This window comes from Dermacentor andersoni, chromosome 5 (genome assembly GCF_023375885.2).
Source record: "Dermacentor andersoni chromosome 5, qqDerAnde1_hic_scaffold, whole genome shotgun sequence".
Lineage (NCBI taxonomy): Eukaryota > Metazoa > Arthropoda > Arachnida > Ixodida > Ixodidae > Dermacentor > Dermacentor andersoni.
This window is the reverse complement of record NC_092818.1, coordinates 181,490,410-181,514,876: the sequence shown is the minus strand read 5'-3', so window position 1 is coordinate 181,514,876 and position 24,467 is coordinate 181,490,410. Positions and strand designations below refer to the sequence as shown.

Here is a 24,467-nt window from a genome sequence, read left to right as displayed (position 1 = left end):
GCGTGTTCAGCGAATAAGTACCTGAATCACTCATGAAGATATTTCCAGGTACCAGGAGACGATGACGCGTTTCTCCTTTTCGTGAAGTAAGCTGGTATCAGTTTCTTTTACATACATGCAGCGGTGGCTTTGCGTTTGCCAAACGACTCTTCTATTGACTGCATGCATAGGCACACTTGAAGAGGACAGCGCCCGAAAATGTGCTGACACCCTGCTGCACTTCTAGCTGTCTATGGCTTTAAAGATCGAAGACAATTCTTCAGACTGTATTGAGCTTTTGGATTTCAGACTTGCTACGGGAACCCAATGACCTAAGGGCTCCACGACAACTCTAATCTCCCTGTTGTAATGTTTTTTAAAATATTTTTAGCAAACTTTGTACCATGTTACTTCGAATCAGAATATCCACTGGAAAGTGTTCTCTTCCTGCATCAATTTCGTTTTCAATATCCGATTTTCTATTTTCCTTCAGAGGTACTTTCGAGGTTTTCGCTTTAGTTCTATGCTTGCCTTGCTCAGAGAGGAAAAAAAATTGTGGATCCTCCGCTACCAGTGATATGAATCGGCGTAGCCTCCCTGTTTGAAGTCATACGTCCGGAATAGGGTGGGCAACATCGCTTCCATTTGAGTAAATATGCGGCTTAGGTTCGAAATTGTGTTCTTTTCGGCGCCACAACAATATAGACTTTGTGGAAATGTAAAGAAATACCCGGCTCTATCTCGGCTGTGTTTATCTATATTGTTGCTTCTTACACTACTCTAGAATTATTTTTTTTTGCGTTAGTCTGTTTGTTTCGAATTATGTTCTTTTTTTGCGTTCTCTTAGAGCGTACCCTAAAAGCTCAAATTTAGGCCGCCTGAGCATGACGTTACGCCCGGAAGAAAACCTGTTGGAGAGAAATAAAAAACGCGTTCGGCACACCTTGGTGTTAAAGACGTTCTTTTGAAGTCAGGGATTGAGTACAACCAGAGTAGATTATACTTTTTGGTACCACTATTCCACTAATGTATGAAAATATAGCACTGAAGTTTTTGAAACTGTTACCGAGCACACTTTTTATTCCACCTCTTTCTTCCTGACCGAATGCTGTGTTTGCTTCTTTCATATTTAGATTCCAACTCTTCTGTCAACATTGATTCAAACTAACAGAGTGTTTAAATATTGAGGAAGATAGATGAGTGTCTCAATATGAATAAGATGATGGCGACACTTTGCGTGTCTCAGCGAGACATCAAGCACCACGACAATTTTTGTGCCGAACATACTCTTTATTTTCAACTCCATATTATTGTTCCTGGTTACTTTTGTCAGTTTCCCGTCGCACTTTTACTCTTTATCTAACTATTGCAGCGACCCCTTTTATGTAATTTCCTTGACCAGCAATCATAGAGGTAACGAAAGTGAAGCAAAGTTAAAAAAAAATGGCAGTATCAAAAGTAGCAGGTAACGAAGCAGCATTGCTGCTAGTGAAAGCCATATGTTTTTGTTACCTGCCCTGCCATTTCCTGAAGAGCGCGCTGGACCAACGCATGTCAGAGCGCTTCATGAAGTCTACTGCCAAGCGAACACGCATGGTGCCAATTTACAAAACTCGCTCTTGAAAATACTGGCTCCGTATTCGACCAGAAATAAAGGTTTACCAGCTGCCCTTGCTTGTCAAGTTTGTCACACCTTTTTGCATTCAATGTACTTGCAGATGCACGCACCTGTTCTAATCGTGTGGCATATGGCGCAGTGACATCTTTCAAATGTTCACAACTTTTTATTTGGTGGCTTCATCATTTTCGGGTCGGGAACTAACGCCTAAGCAACGGAATTTTCAAACATTTAAACCTTATAATATACTGGAAAATCCTAACACTACGTCTTTCTCCCTCACGCGTTTCCCGCTCACTGTAAGTGCATGTTCCATGCAGAGTTATCAGGCAACCACTTGTATACCGACGTCAGCACCGGTCTCTCCCGTATAGTATCAGCCTAGTTTCGCCGCATGTGTATGTGCCACCGCATCTGTTGGGACCGCTGCTACTAGTCGTGCTATGCAATCTCAGAGACATCGCGGTTGGACGAGGAAGTCGATGGACGCGCTACAGCTGTGGCCTACTTGCTCGCGCTTAGGCGCCACGAATTCTCACACTAGGGCCGAATGCGGGGTCTGGATTACTTTGAGAAGGACCCCGAACAATGGAAAAGTTGTGCCAGCAGGCTCCGGCCATGCCCGGAACAGTATGCTCTAACGCTCTCGAACGTTCCAAACGTTATCATTTTGCTGGGAGGTTGTAGTTTAGAGAAGTTCGTGACAGTTGCAAAATCATAAAGCTCCGAGTGTGTAACATTTTGTGCATCTAGTCAGCGCTTGCGTTTATCAAAATATTTTCGAGTTAAAAATGCTTTACGAAGATTGAGTTGCACAGGCCTGCTAACATCAGGGCGAAGATTTTGTCCCGTTATCTTATCGTCCTGTAGTGCCGGAAAGTTTTTTTCGTGGCTGGATTTTTCTCTTTCTTTGTCAACCTGCATCTTCGGTAGTTGGACGTGGTTTCTACTTTAGCTGCAGTTCTAATCTATGCTCCGTTCAGTCTCCATCCAGCTCCTTAAGGGCCACGGTCCCCAAATCTCTCACGATCCATCATGATCGCAGGAATGGGTCGGCCGATAAAAAGGCGAGCACCTGTTTCTCATCATCAAAATAAATGACATAAGGCAATCAAACTAGCATGAAAAATGTTCTACTTCATTTTCATAAGCTGCGACAGAAATTCGAAGTAGACTTATAAAAATGCAAATATGTGTCTTTTCTTTTTTTTTTTTCTGAGCATGATGTCGCTTTCAGAAAAGCAAGGAGCCGGGAAAGAGCGACGAAGGCGCTGAGAACAATTTAGGCAGGCAAACAAACAAAAATAAATTTCGTGGTACATGTATCCTTAGAAGTTTGGATTCCGCCTGTGCCCTTAAACGTAGATTTTCTGAAGCGAAGGAATTATGCATCATGCATTTTTGTTACGTGCAAGCCCCTTGAAATTTGTGTAAGCAGTGTCCTGGTAAGCGTACAGTGATAGTGCCGCGGCGCAAGAGTTTTTAGACGGATTGTATATGCAGTTTATTTGTTTCTGTTTGCATTCAGAAAAAATTTTTCAATTGTCGCTTATGACAGATAGCGCGTCGAACTTACATGAAGCCGTGTACTTGAAAAGATTTTCGCTACTTGCGCGACAAATCCAATGTGTAATAAAGTAATCAGCAAGATCATATTGCATAACTTCTTTAATACTGTACTTCAGGTGACGTGCTGCAATTTTGCGAATTGAAGTGAAATGGTGTACACTTAGCCGAAATCCTCACATTATAGGCCTTGCCTCAACGTCTCCCGCCCCCCTCCCCCCCCACCACCAAAGTTAAAGGGAAAATATCAGCGTTCCACATTTTCCCTAAGGCCTCCCCTCGCATGCTGCATAATTTTCTGCACATTTAGAATGAAAGAATTCCGCTTTGAGATGTCATCGAGTGCAGCCTTTTGTGAACTCACTCAGATTTCGGCTATCAAGAAGAAAATCAACTTGCCCGAAATCGTAATAAGAATCTCACCGCTTGCTTGAACTTCAATGCATCGACTCCAGCACTAAAAAGAAAATTCATTTTCTATTTATTTACGTTTGCATATTTTTCTTTGCTTTCGTTGGACATCCTAATATGAAGAAAGCAAGTAGTTCGTTTTTTGTTCTAGCTTTTAATACATACACTAAGCACAGTACACGCTCCCAACAGCTGCTTTTTGTTTTGAGATGTCCGAGGTGGTATACAATACGGCACCTGCTCGGGGAACATCCGGGCGCGTTTTCTTCGCACTCTTGTGCTTGCTAGCGTCAACCGGGCGTGAAATGAGCTCGCGCTTCGTGTTTACCTTGCTGCTTACGCTTCCAGCTAAAGCCTTCGTAAAGTGTGTGAAAGAGAGAACGCTCTTCGCACCGATGGGAGTTTTATTTTTAATTCATCCGTACTCTTTCGGTGCTAACAAACGTGCTTGGTCCCGACACCACACGCAACGAGAGGCTCGGACTGTGCCGGCTCAGGAGATGCACAGGCAGCGCTTCACTGACAATACGCATGCCAGCAGTTGCACGTTTGTGCACCTCTCAGCGCAGATTGCAGGCAAAGTGGAATCCTGTACCCCATTTTGCTTTCCTGTATGATCCTCGCAGTTCTTATTTACTCTAACTGCTGTATTCTTGATCAAAAATAACGGACTTTCCCATGTTTTTAACCTTCCAAAGCATCTATCGGACTTTACTTCTCGCGATTTCTTTTTCGGGTTTCTTCATCCAATTTCTGTAGAATGCGTCATATCTTCTTACCGATTTAGCCTTTATGCGTTTTGTTGTTTGGCCTAGTTTCGGATAATGCTATGCGTGAAGGGTATCGTAGGAGTCGTCGAAGAACAAATTGCTCCGTATTTTCTCCGGAATGTTTTCACCATAATATCAGCCTCGATTGCGTTACAAAACACGTGTCTGGTTGTGGTAAACAGTCACTATGTGCACTCGTCGAATTGCTCAGTGTGCATATCAGCGCTTTCGCATGCACACGTTGGTGTGTTGTTTCGCTTTATTTTATTTTTATTACTTTAACGGGGAAGGAGGCGGGAGGTTGTTTTTGTCATCTTTTATTACGCTGAAATAGTCCACATCAAATGCGTTCTACGAGAAATGACAAGCACAAGCGCCTGTGCTGTAGTTTCTCGTAGTACACATTTCGTGTGCGCCGTTTTAACATAAATAAATACTGACTCGTCAGTACTACAAGCCGAGTACTGATGCTCTAAGGGATGGAGGCAATTCATGCTCGTGTGGAGTAGCGTGTAAGTCCCGTGCATTACCTAACCTCTCCAGTTGCAATAAACAATCTCTCTCTCCCTGTTTATGTCTCTGTAACGCCGTACTTCACATCTTCATTTCGTAATTTCTTACACCGCAAACATGTAGAAGGGAGGATGCGACTCGATGGTTTATTTTTAATCCTAAGAGAACCGTTAGCGATGATAGTGCAACTGAGACGTACATTAAACGATAATTTCACGACTGCGGTTAGTTCAGCCACCTAGCTTCTGTGATCAGTACGAGCAAGCAGAAAAGCTAATGCGGTCATTGCACTTCCAGCCTGGGGCCGCCCATTTGTAACAAGATTTTGGGAGTACTTTAGAAACACGCATTCGGGCAACATTCGAAAGCTTGCTATGTTCTTATCACCCTGCAATCGTTGTGAACGCTAGGTTCTCTGGACGATGACTTTGCACCGTGCCTATCTGTCTGCCCCCACATTTCCTGACGCCGAGTCATTTATCATCCGCTTCAGTTTTCGCAGCCGCCGCAGACTGACTCTGAGAGTCGTTGTGGTTAGCGGTGCGGTCATTTGAATATGTCCATTTTTCTGGCCTCTCCGCAAATTTGCTTCATTTCGCTGCACGAATCATTACCACGCAGTACCACACATATAGCGAGACACCGAAGAGAGAAGCGCAGGTCAAGCGCGCACATAAAAACAAGAAAAAAGAAAGTAGCACAAGTGCATTCAAAGCTACAGTTCAGTTCTGGTGCGGGCACGCGAATTCTTGCTCGCGGAGATTGCCCGGAACTTCGCCGCTATGACCGCTCGGCTTTTGCGCATTCATTTTTGTTTATTATAACTGAACGCTTTGCCGGGAGTGATTCCGCTGGCGTTATTTGATTATTCGGGGGGGGGGGGGGGGTGCCGCAGAAAAGCACGGCTGCGGAAAAACCAAGAAAGTTGAAATGCGTCCTCGTATTCCCCAAGAAAAATGAAAGAAAATTCGCTTTTGGATGAATACCGGAAGTATAGCCGCCGAGTATGAAAAAAGTACGCAAATCTTCAGCTTCACTCTTCTTTCCTTTCCCTTGCACACCCTTTTCCACATTTCTTTCATCAATGCCGCAGAAGACCTCTCGACCCAGAAAAGTTGTCTTTATTTTTCTTTTCTTCCTTAGCACAAGGGCGACGTTCAAAGCTGCCGCCCTGGTCCTCTTCCGTCCTAATAACTGCTGATTTTTGCATGTCACTTTGGCGCTCAGTACGTCGGTTGTCTCCACCCTCTCTCTCACTCTCTTATAACGGAATTCACGTTTGTACTACATCTCCTGGATCCCGGAATTTGCATCTGAACGCAAGACCACGCTGCTACGACAAAGTTCGGCACCCGTGGAAAGAAAAAGAATAAAGCGAAATTCCAGTGCACTCGTATATGTGCTCTTCTAGCACTCTTCCGGGCTAAGTCGCTCGAACGAGTTTTCTTGGACGGGCACTTTGCTTAATCGCGATCGCGAAACTTAATGTAGCGTGTGGAAATTGAGTTTTGAGCCGCTGCGCTTTACATGTACTTTTATCATTGTTCCTTGTTTTGTTGCTCAATGGTGTGAAGTTTGCGTTCGGCAGCTCACTTCTTCGCTGCCTTTTATTTTCATGTTCGAGTGCATCATGCCCACGTGATAGACTAAGCTTGTCTTTTCATAGAACTATGCTCCTACCGTTGTCCATTCAGTCAGCAATAAATGCACTAACATTTCGGAGCGAACTTTCTTACCCATCGCTAATATTTAAACTTGCAGCAGAGATAAAAATTTTTAAAGAAAATAAACAGTAGTGAAAGCTGAATATCTATGGCTTCTCATGGTAGCCCAGAATAGACGTTGATGCTTGAATCTGTATATTATACTAGGAATAAAATGTTAAAGTATTGGACGAGCCCGTTCAAACCTGAGTGCTGGGTAGGATGATCATGCCATGGGAAGTTCATTGTTGATGGAGGCAGACACGCTACCGTATAGTGAACCGAGCTTCACGCTAGTCGAAACTTTCTATGTACACATTCAACTTTGCTTTCACATGGACACATAATAAGTTACAGCAAATCGCTTTCGGGTATTCTACTGCTGGCGAGGCACATTGCAATACTAACAGATTACCGAGGGATTCCGCGAGAGACTGCCAATAGCTCGGATATCGTTATAATACTGGTCTTGTGGAGAACAAAACTGGCAGCAACAATGGCGCTCACGTATTCTAGAATGAGAAAGGAACGCGAACATTGCTGCAACTTTTGAGCTTTTCTGTCCTCAGTTAGCGATCCTAAAGGTGTGATGTGTAGTACCATGTATGCGCAGCCTAATGTTCTTTTTTTTATTATGCATACTATACCCAAAACAGATACACGTGAATTGTTTGGACCCATAACCAGAAGGCTCCCCCTTCATCCTTTTGTCTACCGCTTCCTGGGAAGGGTAGCAAAGCGGGCGTGTGTCTGGCGGGCATCTCTGCATTTCCCTTTTTGTCTAATTCTCAATATTTCTCCTTTTTTTTTTTGCTACAGTGATCCCCGAGCGTCCACCAACCATACGAGGTACGCGAGCCAAATACGGTGTCGGGGAGCGTGTTGATGTCTCTTGCCGAGCCCCGTACTCACTTCCGACCGCCAAGCTGGTCTGGCTCGTCAATGAACAAGAGGTAGGTGGCAAAATAGGTGCGCGCCTCTGCTAGTGGTGCATATCACAAGAATTCTTAGCTCAAATCTTCCTAAAAACGCGATTCACTGAGAAAGAGAGAGAAATGAACTTTTTTGATTGACCAGGCTTCTTCGTCTTGAGCCCAAAGGTGGGTGTCCTACTCAGTCCAGATAGCCGTGGCTCGCTGCCACCACCCGAGCCCCGTTCACCCTATTCACCAACTGCAGCTCGTTTCCAGGGTCTTGCGTCACCAGCAGAGCCTTCCGATGGTTGCGTTGAATGAATGAATGAATGAATGAATGAATGAATGAATGAAATCAATGAAAATGAATTAAGTGGCTGCGGTAAATGAATGCGATTGAGTTTAGACAGACAGACAGACAGACAGACAGACAGACAGACAGACAGACAGACAGACAGACAGACAGACAGACAGACAGACAGACAGACAGGGGAACAGACAGACAGACAGACAGACAGACAGACAGACAGACAGACAGACAGACAGACAGACAGACAGACAGACAGACAGAGAGACAGACAGACAGACAGACAGACAGACAGACAAGCAAGCGACTGAAAGCACAGACACAATAAGTAAGCATGATGCGAAGAGCCGGCCTTGCAATGGCCGAATTGTATAGCAAAAATTGCGAGAGAAAGTGATCTGTTTTACAGGGGAACAAAAATGTTCGGGAATGTAGCTTTTTTTAAAAGTGAGCGTTTGCGGTCACGAAACGTTGTGAAACTATGGATGGATGGACACAGCTTTATTGAACGTCCGGCAAGGTTTAACGCGACCCGCGCTTAGGTCTCCCGCGGGAGAACGTCAAGACAGACAGACAGACAGACAGACAGACAGACAGACAGACAGACAGACAGACAGACAGACAGACAGACAGACAGACAGACAGACAGACAGACAGACAGACAGACAGACAGACAGACAGACAGACAGACAGACAGACAGACAGACAGACAGACAGACAGACAGACAGACAGACAGACAGACAGACAGACAGACAGACAGACAGACAGACAGACAGACAGACAGACAGACAGACAGACAGACAGACAGACAGACAGACAGACAGACAGACAGACAGACAGACAGACAGACAGACAGACAGACAGACAGACAGACAGACAGACAGACAGACAGACAGACAGACAGACAGACAGACAGACAGACAGACAGACAGACAGACAGACAGACAGACAGACAGACAGACAGACAGACAGACAGACAGACAGACAGACAGACAGACAGACAGACAGACAGACAGACAGACAGACAGACAGACAGACAGACAGACAGACAGACAGACAGACAGACAGACAGACAGACAGACAGACAGACAGACAGACAGACAGACAGACAGACAGACAGACAGACAGACAGACAGACAGACAGACAGACAGACAGACAGACAGACAGACAGACAGACAGACAGACAGACAGACAGACAGACAGACAGACAGACAGACAGACAGACAGACAGACAGACAGACAGACAGACAGACAGACAGACAGACAGACAGACAGACAGACAGACAGACAGACAGACAGACAGACAGACAGACAGACAGACAGACAGACAGACAGACAGACAGACAGACAGACAGACAGACAGACAGACAGACAGACAGACAGACAGACAGACAGACAGACAGACAGACAGACAGACAGACAGACAGACAGACAGACAGACAGACAGACAGACAGACAGACAGACAGACAGACAGACAGACAGACAGACAGACAGACAGACAGACAGACAGACAGACAGACAGACAGACAGACAGACAGACAGACAGACAGACAGACAGACAGACAGACAGACAGACAGACAGACAGACAGACAGACAGACAGACAGACAGACAGACAGACAGACAGACAGACAGACAGACAGACAGACAGACAGACAGACAGACAGACAGACAGACAGACAGACAGACAGACAGACAGACAGACAGACAGACAGACAGACAGACAGACAGACAGACAGACAGACAGACAGACAGACAGACAGACAGACAGACAGACAGACAGACAGACAGACAGACAGACAGACAGACAGACAGACAGACAGACAGACAGACAGACAAGCAAGCGACTGAAAGCACAGACACAATAAGTAAGCATGATGCGAAGAGCCGGCCTTGCAATGGCCGAATTGTATAGCAAAAATTGCGAGAGAAAGTGATCTGTTTTACAGGGGAACAGACAGACAGACAGACAGACAGACAGACAGACAGACAGACAGACAGACAGACAGACAGACAGACAGACAGACAGACAGACAGACAGACAGACAGACAGACAGACAGACAGACAGACAGACAGACAGACAGACAGACAGACAGACAGACAGACAGACAGACAGACAGACAGACAGACAGACAGACAGACAGACAGACAGACAGACAGACAGACAGACAGACAGACAGACAGACAGACAGACAGACAGACAGACAGACAGACAGACAGACAGACAGACAGACAGACAGACAGACAGACAGACAGACAGACAGACAGACAGACAGACAGACAGACAGACAGACAGACAGACAGACAGACAGACAGACAGACAGACAGACAGACAGACAGACAGACAGACAGACAGACAGACAGACAGACAGACAGACAGACAGACAGACAGACAGACAGACAGACAGACAGACAGACAGACAGACAGACAGACAGACAGACAGACAGACAGACAGACAGACAGACAGACAGACAGACAGACAGACAGACAGACAGACAGACAGACAGACAGACAGACAGACAGACAGACAGACAGATAGATAGATAGATAGATAGATAGATAGATAGATAGATAGATAGATAGATAGATAGATAGATAGATAGATAGATAGATAGATAGATAGATAGATAGATAGATAGATAGATAGATAGATAGATAGATAGATAGATAGATAGATAGATAGATAGATAGATAGATAGATAGATAGATAGATAGATAGATAGATAGATAGATAGATAGACAGACAGACAGACAGACAGACAGACAGACAGACAGACAGACAGACAGACAGATAGACAGACAGATAGATAGATAGATAGATAGATAGATAGATAGATAGATAGATAGATAGATAGATAGATAGATAGATAGATAGATAGATAGATAGATAGATAGATAGATAGATAGATAGATAGATAGAAATTACAAGGTCGCACAAGTTATACAAGAGCAAGTCCTAAGCGGTATCACTGGCCCTAAGCAGTTGAAACCGTTTAAAAGCTTCATAAGTAAAATATATTGGCCGCCATGCGACTGACATATTGCTTGACTTCAACCGCACGAAAAGAAATTCTCCACCTAGCACAATACTAAAAATTATGTGATGTATTGTAACAGAGGAGAGGTAACTAAGCTCTTCCAACCCGCAAGGAATAACTACAAAAGCAGCTATCATGAACCTTCCGTTGGACGGAGTGAAAAGCCGATCGGTTGCATCTAAGAACATGAATGACATTTCGCTGCTCACTTTTTTCGCTACGGAGGGAAGCTATGGTTCTAAATCGCAGCCGTATTTTGAGACATAGCGAGCATTTCCGTTCTTTTGTCGCCTACGCCTCAGCACATGCGTGCACCGGTGGTCGTCGCAGGTTCCGTTCACGGACGTGCGCGAGCTGGAGACCCTGTACGACTCCGAAGGGCTGCAGAGTTCGGGCACAGCGCTCTCGTTCACCCTGCGACCGCACCACATGGCGGGAAGCTGGCTGCGACTGAAGTGTGTGAGCGTCATCTCCGAGGTGTACCTCACGTCCAGCGAAGAGCTCATTGTCGGTGACACGGTGCCATCTATACCGTACCCAGGTAAGAGATGAAGACCCTCACTAGCATCTCGGTGGCGCACAGTGTGGAACGTTGGAGAGTTTTCATGGCAGATGATGATCGCACGAGTAATTGCAGATTCTTCCGGATACGAAATAACGTTTCTTCTGACGTGTGCGCCAAATAAACCAACTGCAAGTCCATCAGGCGTGAAGCGATTGTGGCACTTTTCAATGGTTTTATTCAGCAGCACTTCGAAATTATTCAGCTTAGCCATCTGGACTGTTCACGTAGTTAAACTACGCTCTTTGTGAGTTCCGAGAAAATCTTAAAGACAAAGCGCGAATCTCTTTTGTTAAGTGTTAACTACGCACATGTAAGAGTTACCTTCATATATTTGTTTTACCATGATTCAGAATCTGCAAAGCCAGCCGCGCAGGCATTGTGTATACTGTTTTTACGGGTTATCATAATAGTTAGAAATGTTTCGCTGCAACATTCTGCAATAAACCTTCATTTATTTTGTCTGCACCATCACATGCTTCCTGGGAATGATGACCGCAGAAACGAGCCCTGACAGCCCAGTTATCGAAGGCGGCCAGCATAAGTACCGGATCAACGACCTCGTCAATTTGACCTGCCGGTCTGCAGAGTACGACACACCGCCGGAGCTCACGTGGTTCATAAACGACAAAGAGGTCAGTTCAACCTCAGACGTTACATTTCTGTTATGTCTGGCAGATGAATTAAATTTAAGAACATCCACTGTGCAAGCAAACATGTTTTACGCTGGGAGATGTTCGGGAAGCATTAAAAAAATATAAGCTGCATATCTGTAACGCTATCGTCACGAACTGTGCATGTAACCCTCTCTTTACAGAGAAATCAAGGAGAGGAAAAGTAAAATTCCGCAGTTGGCTAGTTGGTTCGGCATAATTAACACTGTTGCACAGAGCGGCGAAGAGACTAGACTTAAGCGAGAAAACAACACACGACACCAGACGAGCTTCCGTTTTACTACCCTATCCTAGCCCTCTGCAGTCCATTTCATGACGAATGCTAATGGCGTTAATAGCACGGTTAGTTAACATATTTAACTTGATTTAAATTACATAGAGTATGGAACAGCATAGAATTTCATGGATAGGTTCCAACCTATAGTCCCGTATATTCCTCGACATTTACTGATAGACGAAAGACAGCTTCCAGGGACGGACTTTGACACTATAGGGGTGGTGCTCAAACTTGTCGCGCTACGGATTCATATGAACACTGCAAACTTCATTCTGCTTCATATGAACAAGTTCTGTCCGCTTTCGCACTTTTCATGCAATAAGCGAATTCGCCATCTGAGTTTGTTGAAGATACTTCGCTGGCCATGATTTGTGCTATTAGCTCGATCCACGAAGAGTTCTGACCAGCCGGGGAGGTGCAGTAGCTTCGATGTTGCGGTGCTGAGCCCGAGGGCGCGGGATGAAATGCGGGCCATGGCGGCTGCATTTGGACCATGTAGGCGAGATGTAAATACGTCCACGCACCGTGCGCTGGATGCACGGTCAAGAACCCGAGGCGGTGAAAATTAATCCGGAGTCCCCCACTACAGCATAACTCATAATCATATCGTGGCTACGGTATGTAAAAGCGAATAATTTTAAACAGTTCTATCTGGCTTCTACTGGAGTGCTACTAAGTCAAAAATTAGGGTTGCTTACCATTCTTTATTCATTTGGTAGTTATTTCGCCATACCCTTCTGCTATTATGATCTAATTTGATGACATTGTTCATAATGTAGAAACATTATTTCCGCATCGCATGTTAGATGGTTTATCACAAGATCTCACAGACTCTTCCAGCAAACATCATTATTGCTACAGATGCTTCAGGGTATGAAGTGTAGGGGACACTACTCATAGAGCCCCGCGGAAGGAGAATAGACTGGACTAGCGATATCAGGCATATAGGCTCGACGATGGTAACCGCGACACCAACGCAGTCACCTGATAAGTAAATGGCAATTCTTTGTGGGCCTTCTGATCCTTCAAAAGAAACGCAAGGTGTTCGTATTTCTTGCACAACTCTTGAGTGGACTTTCTCTGTACGGTCACTGATTTTATACCTATGTATTGATTGAGTTAATGGAACTGAGTGCTTGCCTTGTGCGAATTAAATCCACAAATTACATCGGCTGTGATAATTACTGAGTCTTCACCTTTGTGTTCTGTTACTGCTTCTGGTGACGATCATGTTGTGCAGACGGAAATTCAGTGATACCTGAGAAGCGTACGTTTAGTTTGGGTAACTGGCAATGAAGGAGTATTTCTTAACTAAATTGCAGATTTTTTTAGCTAAGGCTTTCAAAGGCAGACTATTTCAGCCCTAGTATCCTTCTTCCTTGTGTGATGGCAGTTCGGTTTGGTAGGCGTGTCATCATGCAAGCAGTGTCAGACTTCGTAGTGACTAACTCTACCGCTTACTGACATCTTTTATACCTCTGCGCAGAGAATTTCGCCAAACACGGAAACTCGAAGTGTCCATCACGAGGCTGAGCTGTCGTATACCGACGCTAAATTTCTAACAACGCAGGTCCGGACTGGTTTCCTCACTTTTGTACTCATCTTATGGCAAAGCAGAGACAACAGATCATTTTTTTTCTTGTAATCATTTCCTTAAAGTAAGATATCTCAGAACTCCACTGCGCAGTCTTAAAAATTAGATTATCGGGTTTAACGCGCCAAAACCACTTTCTGATTATGAGGCACGCCGTAGTGGAGACTCCGGAAATTTCAACCACCTGAGGTTCTTTCACGTGCACCTAAATCTAAGTACACGGGTGTTTTCGCATTTCGCCCCCATCGAAATGCGGCCGCCGTGGGCGGGATTCAATCCCGCGACCTCGTGCTCAGCAGCCCAACACCATAGCCACTGAGCAACCACGGCGGGTGACTGCGCAGTCTTCGTTTCGATTTTTATGTGTCCGTAATTCTATTTTTTGGAGCTTCTGTATTTGGTATTCAGCAAAATAAAGGCAGTCCAGCAAATAAAGGCTTGGCAATCCAAAATTAACCTATTGAATTCAATCGATAATCCTGCTACATGATACCTCTTCATTCTTTTTTTAATTCCGCGTTTTCTGTTAACTTCCTTTTCGCTATTTCCTTTCGCACACTAGAATTTTCATCCAACTTAAATTTGTTCATTCCCCTCTTATTGTCCATTTCTCTTAACCACTAAATTTGTGGCCAATTTGGTATGCGTCACAATCATTCTTGACAACAACAAAGTCTGCGCTTGGTTGTTATACACTCAGTCCACACCGAATGCGGGATTATTAATAATCGCCACTTCTTGCTGCGCTCGCGCGGAGGTGATGCTATCCAGTCAGTCTTCCACATGCCACCGGCGAGCTGCCCGCACACGCACGCACACACGCACACGCACACACGCACACACACACACACACACACACACACACACACACACACACACACACACACACACACACACACACACACACACACACACACACACACACAGCCTCTACTTGATACTCCACTCTGAGCTAGGTAATGTTACAAATTACGATTCTCATGTCTGGCACTGCACAATACTCATTGTAACTGTAATCATGCGTTTGTGTGTACCTCTATATATCTATGTATTTTTGACCCTTGAATTGTTACGTTCTGTTTTGTCCACCCACTGCTGTCCGACCCATGACCGGAGTGCAGGCCTCTTCAGGTTGCATGCATTGCCTGTCTCCTTTTACCTAACTTTCTTGGTCTGTCGCACTGCTTTGTATACATGGCTGAATAAAGTCAACGTAAAAGTAAAAGTAAAAGAAAATGACGCAAGAGTTGCTACTCGCAGGCCCGTCCCGAGTACTTGGTGAGGTACGAGCTGCAGAGATACCCGAGGTACGCCGGGTCACTGGGCTTACGCTTCAGGGTACGACCAGAGCACTTCGAGGAGGAACGCATGCACCTGCGCTGTACGGTCACCTTATCGCACGTCCTCAACACCAGCAGCGCAGAAGCCAGCATCAAGAACAAGCACCGAACCATGTCGGGACTCAGGGCACCCACGGACGATGGTGTGTTTTTTTGCATAATCTGTTTTAACTTACGCTCTTTCTCAAGTCTCTTGGCAACCGAGGCAGCTGTCAAAGTTTCCGGGGTAAAAAAACTTGGTATTAAATATATTAACTTATTTTGTGTACTGCAGCGCTACGTGAGCAATTACAGCAGTAGCATTGTTTAAGGTATCGAAAATACGAAAAGGAAGGAGAAAAGGTATAAGATTAGCAGGTTGACAAAAAAGCAAGGAAAGAAACAGAAGGAACAGGCACAATAATACGATTTGAAAGAACATCCTTCCAGATGATGAATTAACTGCTCAATCGGTCTAAAAGCTCATTCAGTTGTAACCCACGGAGATTGGCAAGATTTGCATTATTGACAGCGTTCCCGCAAGAGAGCAAAATAAAACACCGGGGTGAAAATTGCAGGAGATTGAGAAAATTTTGTGTACATACTTATAAAATCCACAAACGTTATGTATTTAGGTTCTGAAAGTCACTGTAAAATGCCCAAGCTCAATAAAGCGAATAACTAGCGTTTTATCAGCTGTTTTAGCGGATGTATAAGCAAGTACTCTACTTCAAAGGCAACACCTACATGTATGGAACTCAGCTGGTACATAAGGTTGCTCTTCAGGATCAACAGCTGTAAAGCAAAGAAGGCCGATTTAGTAGTGGTTTATCTGAACATGGCGGACCGCAGTCAACAAAGATTGAAGGAGTGCACCGCAGATACAAGCAGCAGCCGGCAAACCAGAACGCCTGATATTATGCCATGCTAAAGTAGGCGGGGTCAAGATGATACAACTAAACAGCGTGCTCTTTTCGGGCATCATTGTTCGTCATGGCTGCGAGGAAAACAGTCGCGCCCGTGTAACAAAAGATCAGGAGGACTGTCTGTGTATCTGTTTCTTTCTACGTCCTCGTCCAGTCGCGCTTATACACTCTACCAAGGAGGACTGCGTCATTTTTTTTTACGGTGCGGTGCGCACACCGTAGTTCTGCGAGCTAAGAGGAAACGCAGGTAGTTTTAGGAGAGTTGCACACCAGTGTAGCTGTTTTAGGTAGCTACTTACTAAAGGTTACCACATCTGGTAGTGTTTGGTTCTGTTGATGTAAAAACATGCGAAATATTGGTATTTGATGTTTTAGGCGTTGTAAAGCGCACAACTTGTTTTCTGCAATATAGTATTGAGCATTTGAAAGGGGGCATAGTTATGATGACTTTCCACATCAGTGACTTTTGATGCGCTTTACTGCGAACTCAACATTTCAGCATAATTATACACTACTCATGCTTGTCAGTGGTCATGTACGCCCTCATGCATATTTACCAAAATATCCGCGTTCGCTGCACTGACGCGCAGGTTGAGGCTGCTTAATACACGTGCACTTTCTATACCGTGCCTTTTCGCGAGTTCACATAATAACCAGATAACCTTACAAAAACGTGGGCAGGATCGCTGGAGACGTGTGACATGCATCATGTTCATCCCGCTTGAAATACAGTAAGATGACGGTATGTTTCCTTCATTGGAAATTTGAGTGCTGGATACTAGACAAAAACGACCTTGATATAGAGAGCTTGATCAACATAAACGATAGCATCACAAATGCTAGCATGTATACATGGAGGGAGGGGCCTTCGTCAACGAGTTCAATGTACTTTTAGCCCCTTCATTCCAGACAGTAAATAAATAAATAAATAAATAGCTTATTAATTAATTAATTTGAGACTTAATTGCTTTACTTTGCATTTTCTACATTCACTTTAGATAAGGGATACATTAAATGTACAATGCACCGTACTTAACACTTGTCAATTACTTGTACAACTACGTTTTAAATTACGTAAAATCGTAGAACGCACCCAAGGTACGTGGCTATTTCTCTTTCACCTCTACTCGCGTTCTCATTACGTCAGTCTCAGAACTTATACGAGCATTCAATCATGTTACGTTGAGTTTTTTCGCTATATAAAACCACCAAACTGTTTCTTTTTTCTTGCTCTCTGAAGAATTGCAAATGCATTGAATCATTATCAACAATTTCAAGTTGTCTTCAATGGTCGGACAGCTGTTGACGAAAAGTTGACTGCTTCGAAAAATAGAAAAATAAGATTCGAAAGGCGCCACCTCACATGCGTTGTTTTCTTTCTCGGATTCACGCCCTTCTTCAGATAAAGATGGGCCGAAAGAAATAAAATTCTACTACATAGTAGACATAAATTATTACTTTGCGCCTTGCCACATTTGCTGACTGAGCTTGCGTGACATGATTTTAGAGGTAAACTGAGTGCTTTGTTGAGAACGACACGGCTATTACCTCCAGAATGCAAATCGTAATGACGTTTTCTCTTTCGTGCTTCCTCCCCTCCTCCCACGTCTGTTTCCCTCCCGGACTCCATAATGTGCGCAGCGACCAACGAAGGGATGTCCGTGCTGGCTCCCTTCCTGTCCAGCCTACTCATCTGCTTCGCCCTCCTGGAGCTATGATGGACATCGCTGCGATGGCTGGATTCGAGATGTACAAGCAGCAACTCGCCGCGTGCAATAGCCCTGGTTCTTCTTCTGCTGAGACCTTGCGGGTTTCCCTATACGACCGTTTCATGCCTCTCCATTCGAGCCAACTAGTATGGGACGCAGCCCACAAGGGTGCGCCGTCTGTCGTGATGAAATGCTACCATGCGCCACCGAGTGCGGGAATCGTACGTTTTGCGTGCGCGAGGCCACGTCATGTTGGAAGTCAGTTGCATAATGCCAGTATCGTATCTCTCATTTTCCAATTCCTGACGCTCAAAGATTGGAAGAACTTGGGCTACCGTTACGAGTAACGCAACACGCTGCGCAAATGGTCCAGTCCTAAAGAACATTACGTTCAAGAGTCAACGGTAAAGCGGACGCCGACCAAAAACATTAAAAGAAAAGGAAACCAGGACATTTCGGCTGCCATACGGGGGCCTTGTTCACAATCTTCACTGTGAGCAAGGCCCCCGTGTGGGACCCGGTACGTCCTGGTTTCCCTTTCGTTTTATGTTTTTGGTCAGCGTCCGTTTTATCCTTGACTTTGAGCAATACTGACCAGACGAGTTTTCGCCGAACTCTTGATTTCACTAGGTTCAATATTTTGCTAGAATGTTATAGAAGCGGCGCTGTAAGCTTTAACACTATGGTAGTACAAAAAAAGTCGTAAATTATCTGAACAGGGATGTCAGAGTTGGATGCGTTATGGTTTCTTCCTGAATATGCGAAAATATATGACGTACAATACAGGTGGTTCAAAAAGTGCGCGCACGTAATATTCACCCATGAATCGCAACAACGCATCGTTATAAAATTTAGGTCTCTAAAATTTGCAGCTTGGGGACATTGCAGCTTGCAATCTAGTTGCTATGAAAGTCTCAGTAAAGTATTTGGACGGCTACTTCAATTTGCTTCACATGAAATAAAATGCAACACTTCAGTGACCCCAAAACACACAGGTGAAACATCGACATGCTCCGCTTCGCGGACATTCAATGAGGGCGATAACGTGTTCAACACACAGCTGCATTATTATCGCATGGCTTAATGTCATTGAAAAGCACAATAAACCATCCCCGTGATAGCTAATGGCGGTAAGATTGTGTTAACACGACAAATGGAAGCTAAAGTGTGGGGTCCTGGGTACCACCTAGCTCCTGCGGCCACCTAGCTCCTGCGGTTCTGATTATTCTTCATTTACAGTTTCAAATCCAATGTGTCATGCCACGAAAGGAATGAATTATTGACTTTTTGTAGCTTTCGAAAGCCAGAATGAGTATCCTTTAATATAAAAACGTTTACTCACTTGTACATTCAACCAGATACAGCCTGCGGCGCTACAGCAGCCTCGGGTTCTACTGTTTCACATAGCAGGTCGAAAGGGTGTCGTGTGACACAGTCAGCTCTGCTCATTCAGGAGGAAGGCCTATCTCAAACAAAAACTCCGCGCTTCAGTCTGAATACATTGGGACTGCAAAAATGCGTTCCCTGCATCTGAATTCCTGCGTCATTTTGGATGAAGATTGTTTAAAAAATAGTTTAGAGGCTTACAAAAATGCCACGCTAACTTGTGTTCAATATCTTCCGGACGTTTCTATTCAAACGTCATGTAAAGAATAACTACCTCGGCAGGAAGGACATGTGTGGAAAGTGAATTCGTTGCGTCTGCTGGAGCCTCCAAACTGGTTCAAATTAATGCCGTGACAATTGCAGCATGGCCAGAATTATGACGCTCGCTGCGGAAAATTTACAAGATAACATTTCAGGTAAAAAGAAATATTGTTTGACGTTCTGACGTGAAACAATTTCTGACCGGTTGTATTGTTGAATTGTGTGACAGGCAGGAAGACAGACTACACCAAATAGATAGCTGTCCTTACAAAAGGATTAGCAAAACGAGAACAAGGTGAAAGCAGGAGCCAACATTTCGACAAGTGGACTTGCTTTCTTCCGCCTTGACGAAGACAAATCCACTTGTCGAAACGTTGTCTCCCGCTTTCACCTTGTTCTAGTTTTGCTCATTGTCTTCAATTTCCATCTCCCGCCTTCGCCATGTTGTCCTTACAAGGGGGAAATTATCTTCTGTTGTATTTTGCGCAGGGTTAAGTAAACACGGTCAAGTCTACTTTAAGCTGTTCCCCGGGGAACCATCTCTGCGTCCCCATGAATTTAGAGGGCAGTGCCTAAGGAGATGCTTCTTCTTACACCATGTTTCTCCCCTTTTCGATCACAATAACGCTGAGACGGTAAAGCTACCAGCCTGCTACGGAAGGCTAGTTCCGCCTGAATACTGTAACGCTCGCCGTAAAAGGCATGTATGCCGAGCCGCTGCTTAGAGTGTCGCGCTACGTGTGTGCTTTCGAAGTGTTTTCAAATCAACAAGAGTGATTGCACGACATTGAACGAGAAAAGCGCAAGTAAATACTGCGAAGCCCGATGCCGTGTACTCTGTGTTTGCAGCTTGCTTTGTTTTCCTTGATTGTCTCAGGATTTTGTGCCATCAGCACAAAATTTTCATTCAAATTTATCCCGTGCCCCGACACAAGCAGAGAATCTGATTCGGAAAGAAGCGATGAGGTAGCAGAAGCTGTTAGCGTTATAAGGATGTACGGAGAGAATGCATTAGCGTGTATGTGATTATGTAAATATGGTTACGAAAAATTAAGAACTGTCCTTCTCACAAATATCGCATCATTTTGTGGTTTCTCTGTTTGAAAACTACATGCCAAACGTAAGAGCCCGACGACGATTGTTGCGAGACGATGTTGCCAAGTATTACACAGCGAGTTATTTTTGTTAAGAAACTGCGCTCCTTTCCTTTTCCGTCTGAAGGATCTGTGCTTTCCCTCACTTACGCGAAAGCGTTTTCATTTCATTTGATTGACCTTGTAAATTTAGAAAGGCGGAATGACTCCTCGCTAAATTACAGCTTTAAGATTGAAATTTTATTTGCGTGTCTTATCTTTCACGTTTGTATGCTGTGTGGGTGCCTGTACAAGTGTAAAAATGCGTCATTACGTCTGAACAATAAACAAATAAGCTGTTATGTTTCTCCAGCGTCTATACGAATATTTGTCGTCTTTCGGCTCTGTGTTTTTTATACTGGGACACTCTTGCACATCTCGCTTGTTAGAAAGCAGTGTCACGGATAAGTGAAGGAAGCATAGTCACTGTTGGTTTATTCAAAGCCGTTGGCCACGAGATTTTTCTGTTTACAAATTCATGCATAATTTGCGTAACATGTCAGTGTTGAGACAAAGGACCGCATCACATGAAGCTCACAAGACAAGTGCTGCAAATAAATTGCGTTCCTTTACAGGGAAAAGTTTACGAGGGTATTAATGAAAATTGCAACAGAATGGAGCAACACATTTGTTCATAGAGCATTAACAACATCCATCTTATGTGCTTCGAGTGCTGTGTCCGTTATTCTAAGACGTCAATTTTTGTTCCATAATTCTTGGAAACAACTTGCCTAAGCTTTTAAAGATACCCTAGGAAAGCATAACACTTTAACACCTAAGAACGTTTTTTTATTGTTTATCTGATGTTCATCGAGGGAATGAGTTGGAGGAAAATACCGTCGCAAGTGGTGACAACACAGAAATTGGTCAACACAGCAGTAGGCCTAAATTTAGGCCTCCTAATTTCAAAGCCGCAAGAAGACGGCTGCAGAGGGTGTTCTCTCTGCGAACCGAAAAGCCGTGGCATTCAACGAAATGGCTCCTAGCCACTCCCTCCTCCAGCGGGCACCATTACTGGCGCGTGCAGCTGGCGCCACCAGCGCCGCGCAGTGGTGGGATCCTGCGACGACGGCGAAGGCTTTAAACAATCATCGCGGCTTGTTAAAGACAAAACCGCGACAGTCTTTTAGCTGCAAAAGAGGTGCCCTCTGGTTCGCTCCTTCGCGTTCTCCCTACGGCACAATTTCGAGCCAACTGCCCTCCCCACCATCTTTTTTTTTCTTTTGCCCCATTTCCTTTTCCTTCCTTTCGATATCAGGCTCTCTGGACACTGGAGCTTTCTTTTCATTGCCGAGTGGCCGAGAAAGAAAACCTGAAAACAGCGACAGTGGCGTGCAGGCCTGTTTAGCGAGACCACTTTTTTTTTTGTTCAACTCTCGCTCACTGCGCAGCCTGTGAGCGCAGTATTGTCGTCATCATTGTCGCCTTCGTCGGCCTCTGCGGGTTTCTTATTAGACACCCTTGCACGGAAGGGAATGGGTGATGTGCTTCAGGGCCAGAGCGAGCGCGTCTTTTCAGCTCGAAAAGTCGACCGACAACTATGACGAAATAGGCAGTAGAACAAGGAGAGAAGGTTAGAGGAGAAGGGAGGAGGGAAAGGGGAGATGTCAATTGGAGAGGCAGGAGAGACTTCGGAACATACCAGAGGTTCTCCGAAAAAGGCAGTTATCGACGAGAAGAAAAGTACGTAAGTGCTAGTGCCTCCGTGTAACTGTCGGAAAAGGAGCGAGGGAGCAAAATGTCATTTGCATACTTCCCCGGTCCTCCGAGGTTATTCGGTGGCAGGAACCTGAAAAAAAAAACACAGGAAAAAAAAAAAGAAAAAAACGAGGACGTGCGGGGGGGACAAAGTAGCACGCAGAACATTTTCCTACGAAGCTACTGCTGCACCACCTCTTTATATGTTCACACAGTGTGGCTTCGAGATATTCAAGCTTTCTATTGCAGCGTGATAATAGCAAAAAGTAAGCTAACTAATGCTACTAACGCCCTTCTTCGGCGGAGCATTCTCTTCGGTGGCAGACAGAGCTGAATAGACGATAGTCGGAGCGTGGTTCACGGGGGCGGATCCTCCGCATTGTCAGAGCGAGCCGATGGCGCCGCTGCATCGCTCGTACCAAATCACCTCGGCTGGGTTTTTATGGGGCCCCTGAGAAATCTCCGCTGCTGCCGTTGTGCCGCTCCGGCCTTCGACTCTGCGTTTCCTTTCTGCTTATCGTCTTGCCTCGCTCGCGCGCTCATTCGCTGCCGTACGGGTCGAGTTCATCTGCGAAGATCGCGCAAGTTTGTCCATATGTAGTGTGAACAGGCGTGTTTAAATGTACACTCTCTATTTCTTTTGTCCTTGGTATATGCCTTTCGCAGTAACTGGTGGTTTCTTAGTTAAGCTTTACACTTGAAAAAGCGCAGTATGTCCACTCTTTCATGCTGTCTGAACTAGTGTTCTTACTGCCTAAAGTTCGAGGAGAACGAGGCTGTGCCATGCAAGCGCTGTCCACAGGCGTGAGACATAGGTAGGCTGCCACGCTTAAGGAAATTCTAATAGCGTACGTGTAAGGCATTTGACAAGTTAACGCACCGCTTGTGATACGACGCGTTCCAAATTAGCGCATGCCACATCGAGGCTTTGCCGGCAGTGGCGCCATATCGCACCACGTGTTTGAAACAAAGTCTTCGTGCTTGGGCATGCGCAGGCGGTGAGCGTCACCGCCTGCGCGTCAGGCCTTTCCGATTAAAAAATAGTGATCCGCACAGCTCGAAGCCATCAGGTAATGACTGGTATTTATTTATTATTGCTTGACAATCTTCACTTCTACATATCCGACCATCCGCTCGATATCTGAACCCCACAAAGCACATCATATGATCTCTCTACGTTGAGTTTGACACCTCCAAATTCTTATTTAAGTGCGGGCAACACGACGCAAAACCCATAGTAGCGCTTTTCATATGCCGGATCAACTTTTCATTTGTTGATCGTTCAGCAAACAAATCCATAAATTAGGAATTTCGATAATAACATTCTACGCACTTAACATTTTATTTGTAGTATCTTTCTACGAATGTACTCTCCATGGTCATGAAGTAAAGGTGAACAAGTTCTATTTTTTCTTGACGTGGAATGATGTACAGGTCTTGTGGGTCTAAATAGATGGATTTGAGCTACCAGCTCTTCTGTTATCTTGGGAAGATTGCTTTACCCTCTTTTACCATGGATCTTGCACACTGTTATGCCGAAAGAGACGTCTACTTAAGGTTATGTCGCTCCATGGCATACATCAAATAGACACACAAAAAAATAGACAAGAGAGAAGGTGTCCACCTAGTGGACATGTTCATTTCGTCTTCGGCAGATGTTCTTATTGGCTGGGCTCGGGTACACGTCAGAAGTAGACAGGCGCCCCCTGCCAATCGGCATTTTAGCAACAGACGAAATGGACATGTCCACTAGGTGGACACTTACCGAATTCCCCGCAGGTTGCGAGCACGGCTGTGGAAGAGGGGGCGAGGATGTAAGATATTTTTCTGAAGACGGTACTGAAATGCACCTACGAGGCAAACACGACACACACAGAAGGCGAAAAAAACTAAGCCAGGACTGTTGGCTGGCGCATTGACACACCCTGCTTTTTGTAAACGACTGCGGCTCTATTTGTTCATTAAATTATGGGATTTTACGTGCCAAAACCACTCTCTGATTATGAGGCATGCCGTAGTGGGGGACTCTGGAAATTTGGGATACCTGGGGTTCTTTAACGTGCACCTAAATCTAAGTACATGGGTGTTTTCACATTCGCCCCCCA

The 24,467-nt window shown here is 44.9% G+C and overlaps 1 protein-coding gene across 2 annotated transcripts in view; it reads left to right on the top strand.

Annotated features, from left to right (window-relative positions):
• Nucleotides 1-20,981, top strand: part of LOC126531693 (uncharacterized) — an 88,853-nt gene extending 67,872 nt beyond the window's left edge. For both annotated transcript variants that reach the window (XM_055071386.2, XM_050179360.3), the window contains 5 exons: nt 7,380-7,513; nt 11,154-11,364; nt 11,887-12,020; nt 15,191-15,413; nt 17,817-20,981. In XM_055071386.2, coding sequence (XP_054927361.1) covers nt 7,380-7,513; nt 11,154-11,364; nt 11,887-12,020; nt 15,191-15,413; nt 17,817-17,893 — 779 coding nt within the window. In that variant the 3' untranslated portion in view covers nt 17,894-20,981. The remainder of the gene's footprint in view (nt 1-7,379; nt 7,514-11,153; nt 11,365-11,886; nt 12,021-15,190; nt 15,414-17,816) is intronic.
• Nucleotides 20,982-24,467: the final 3,486 nt, after the last annotated feature.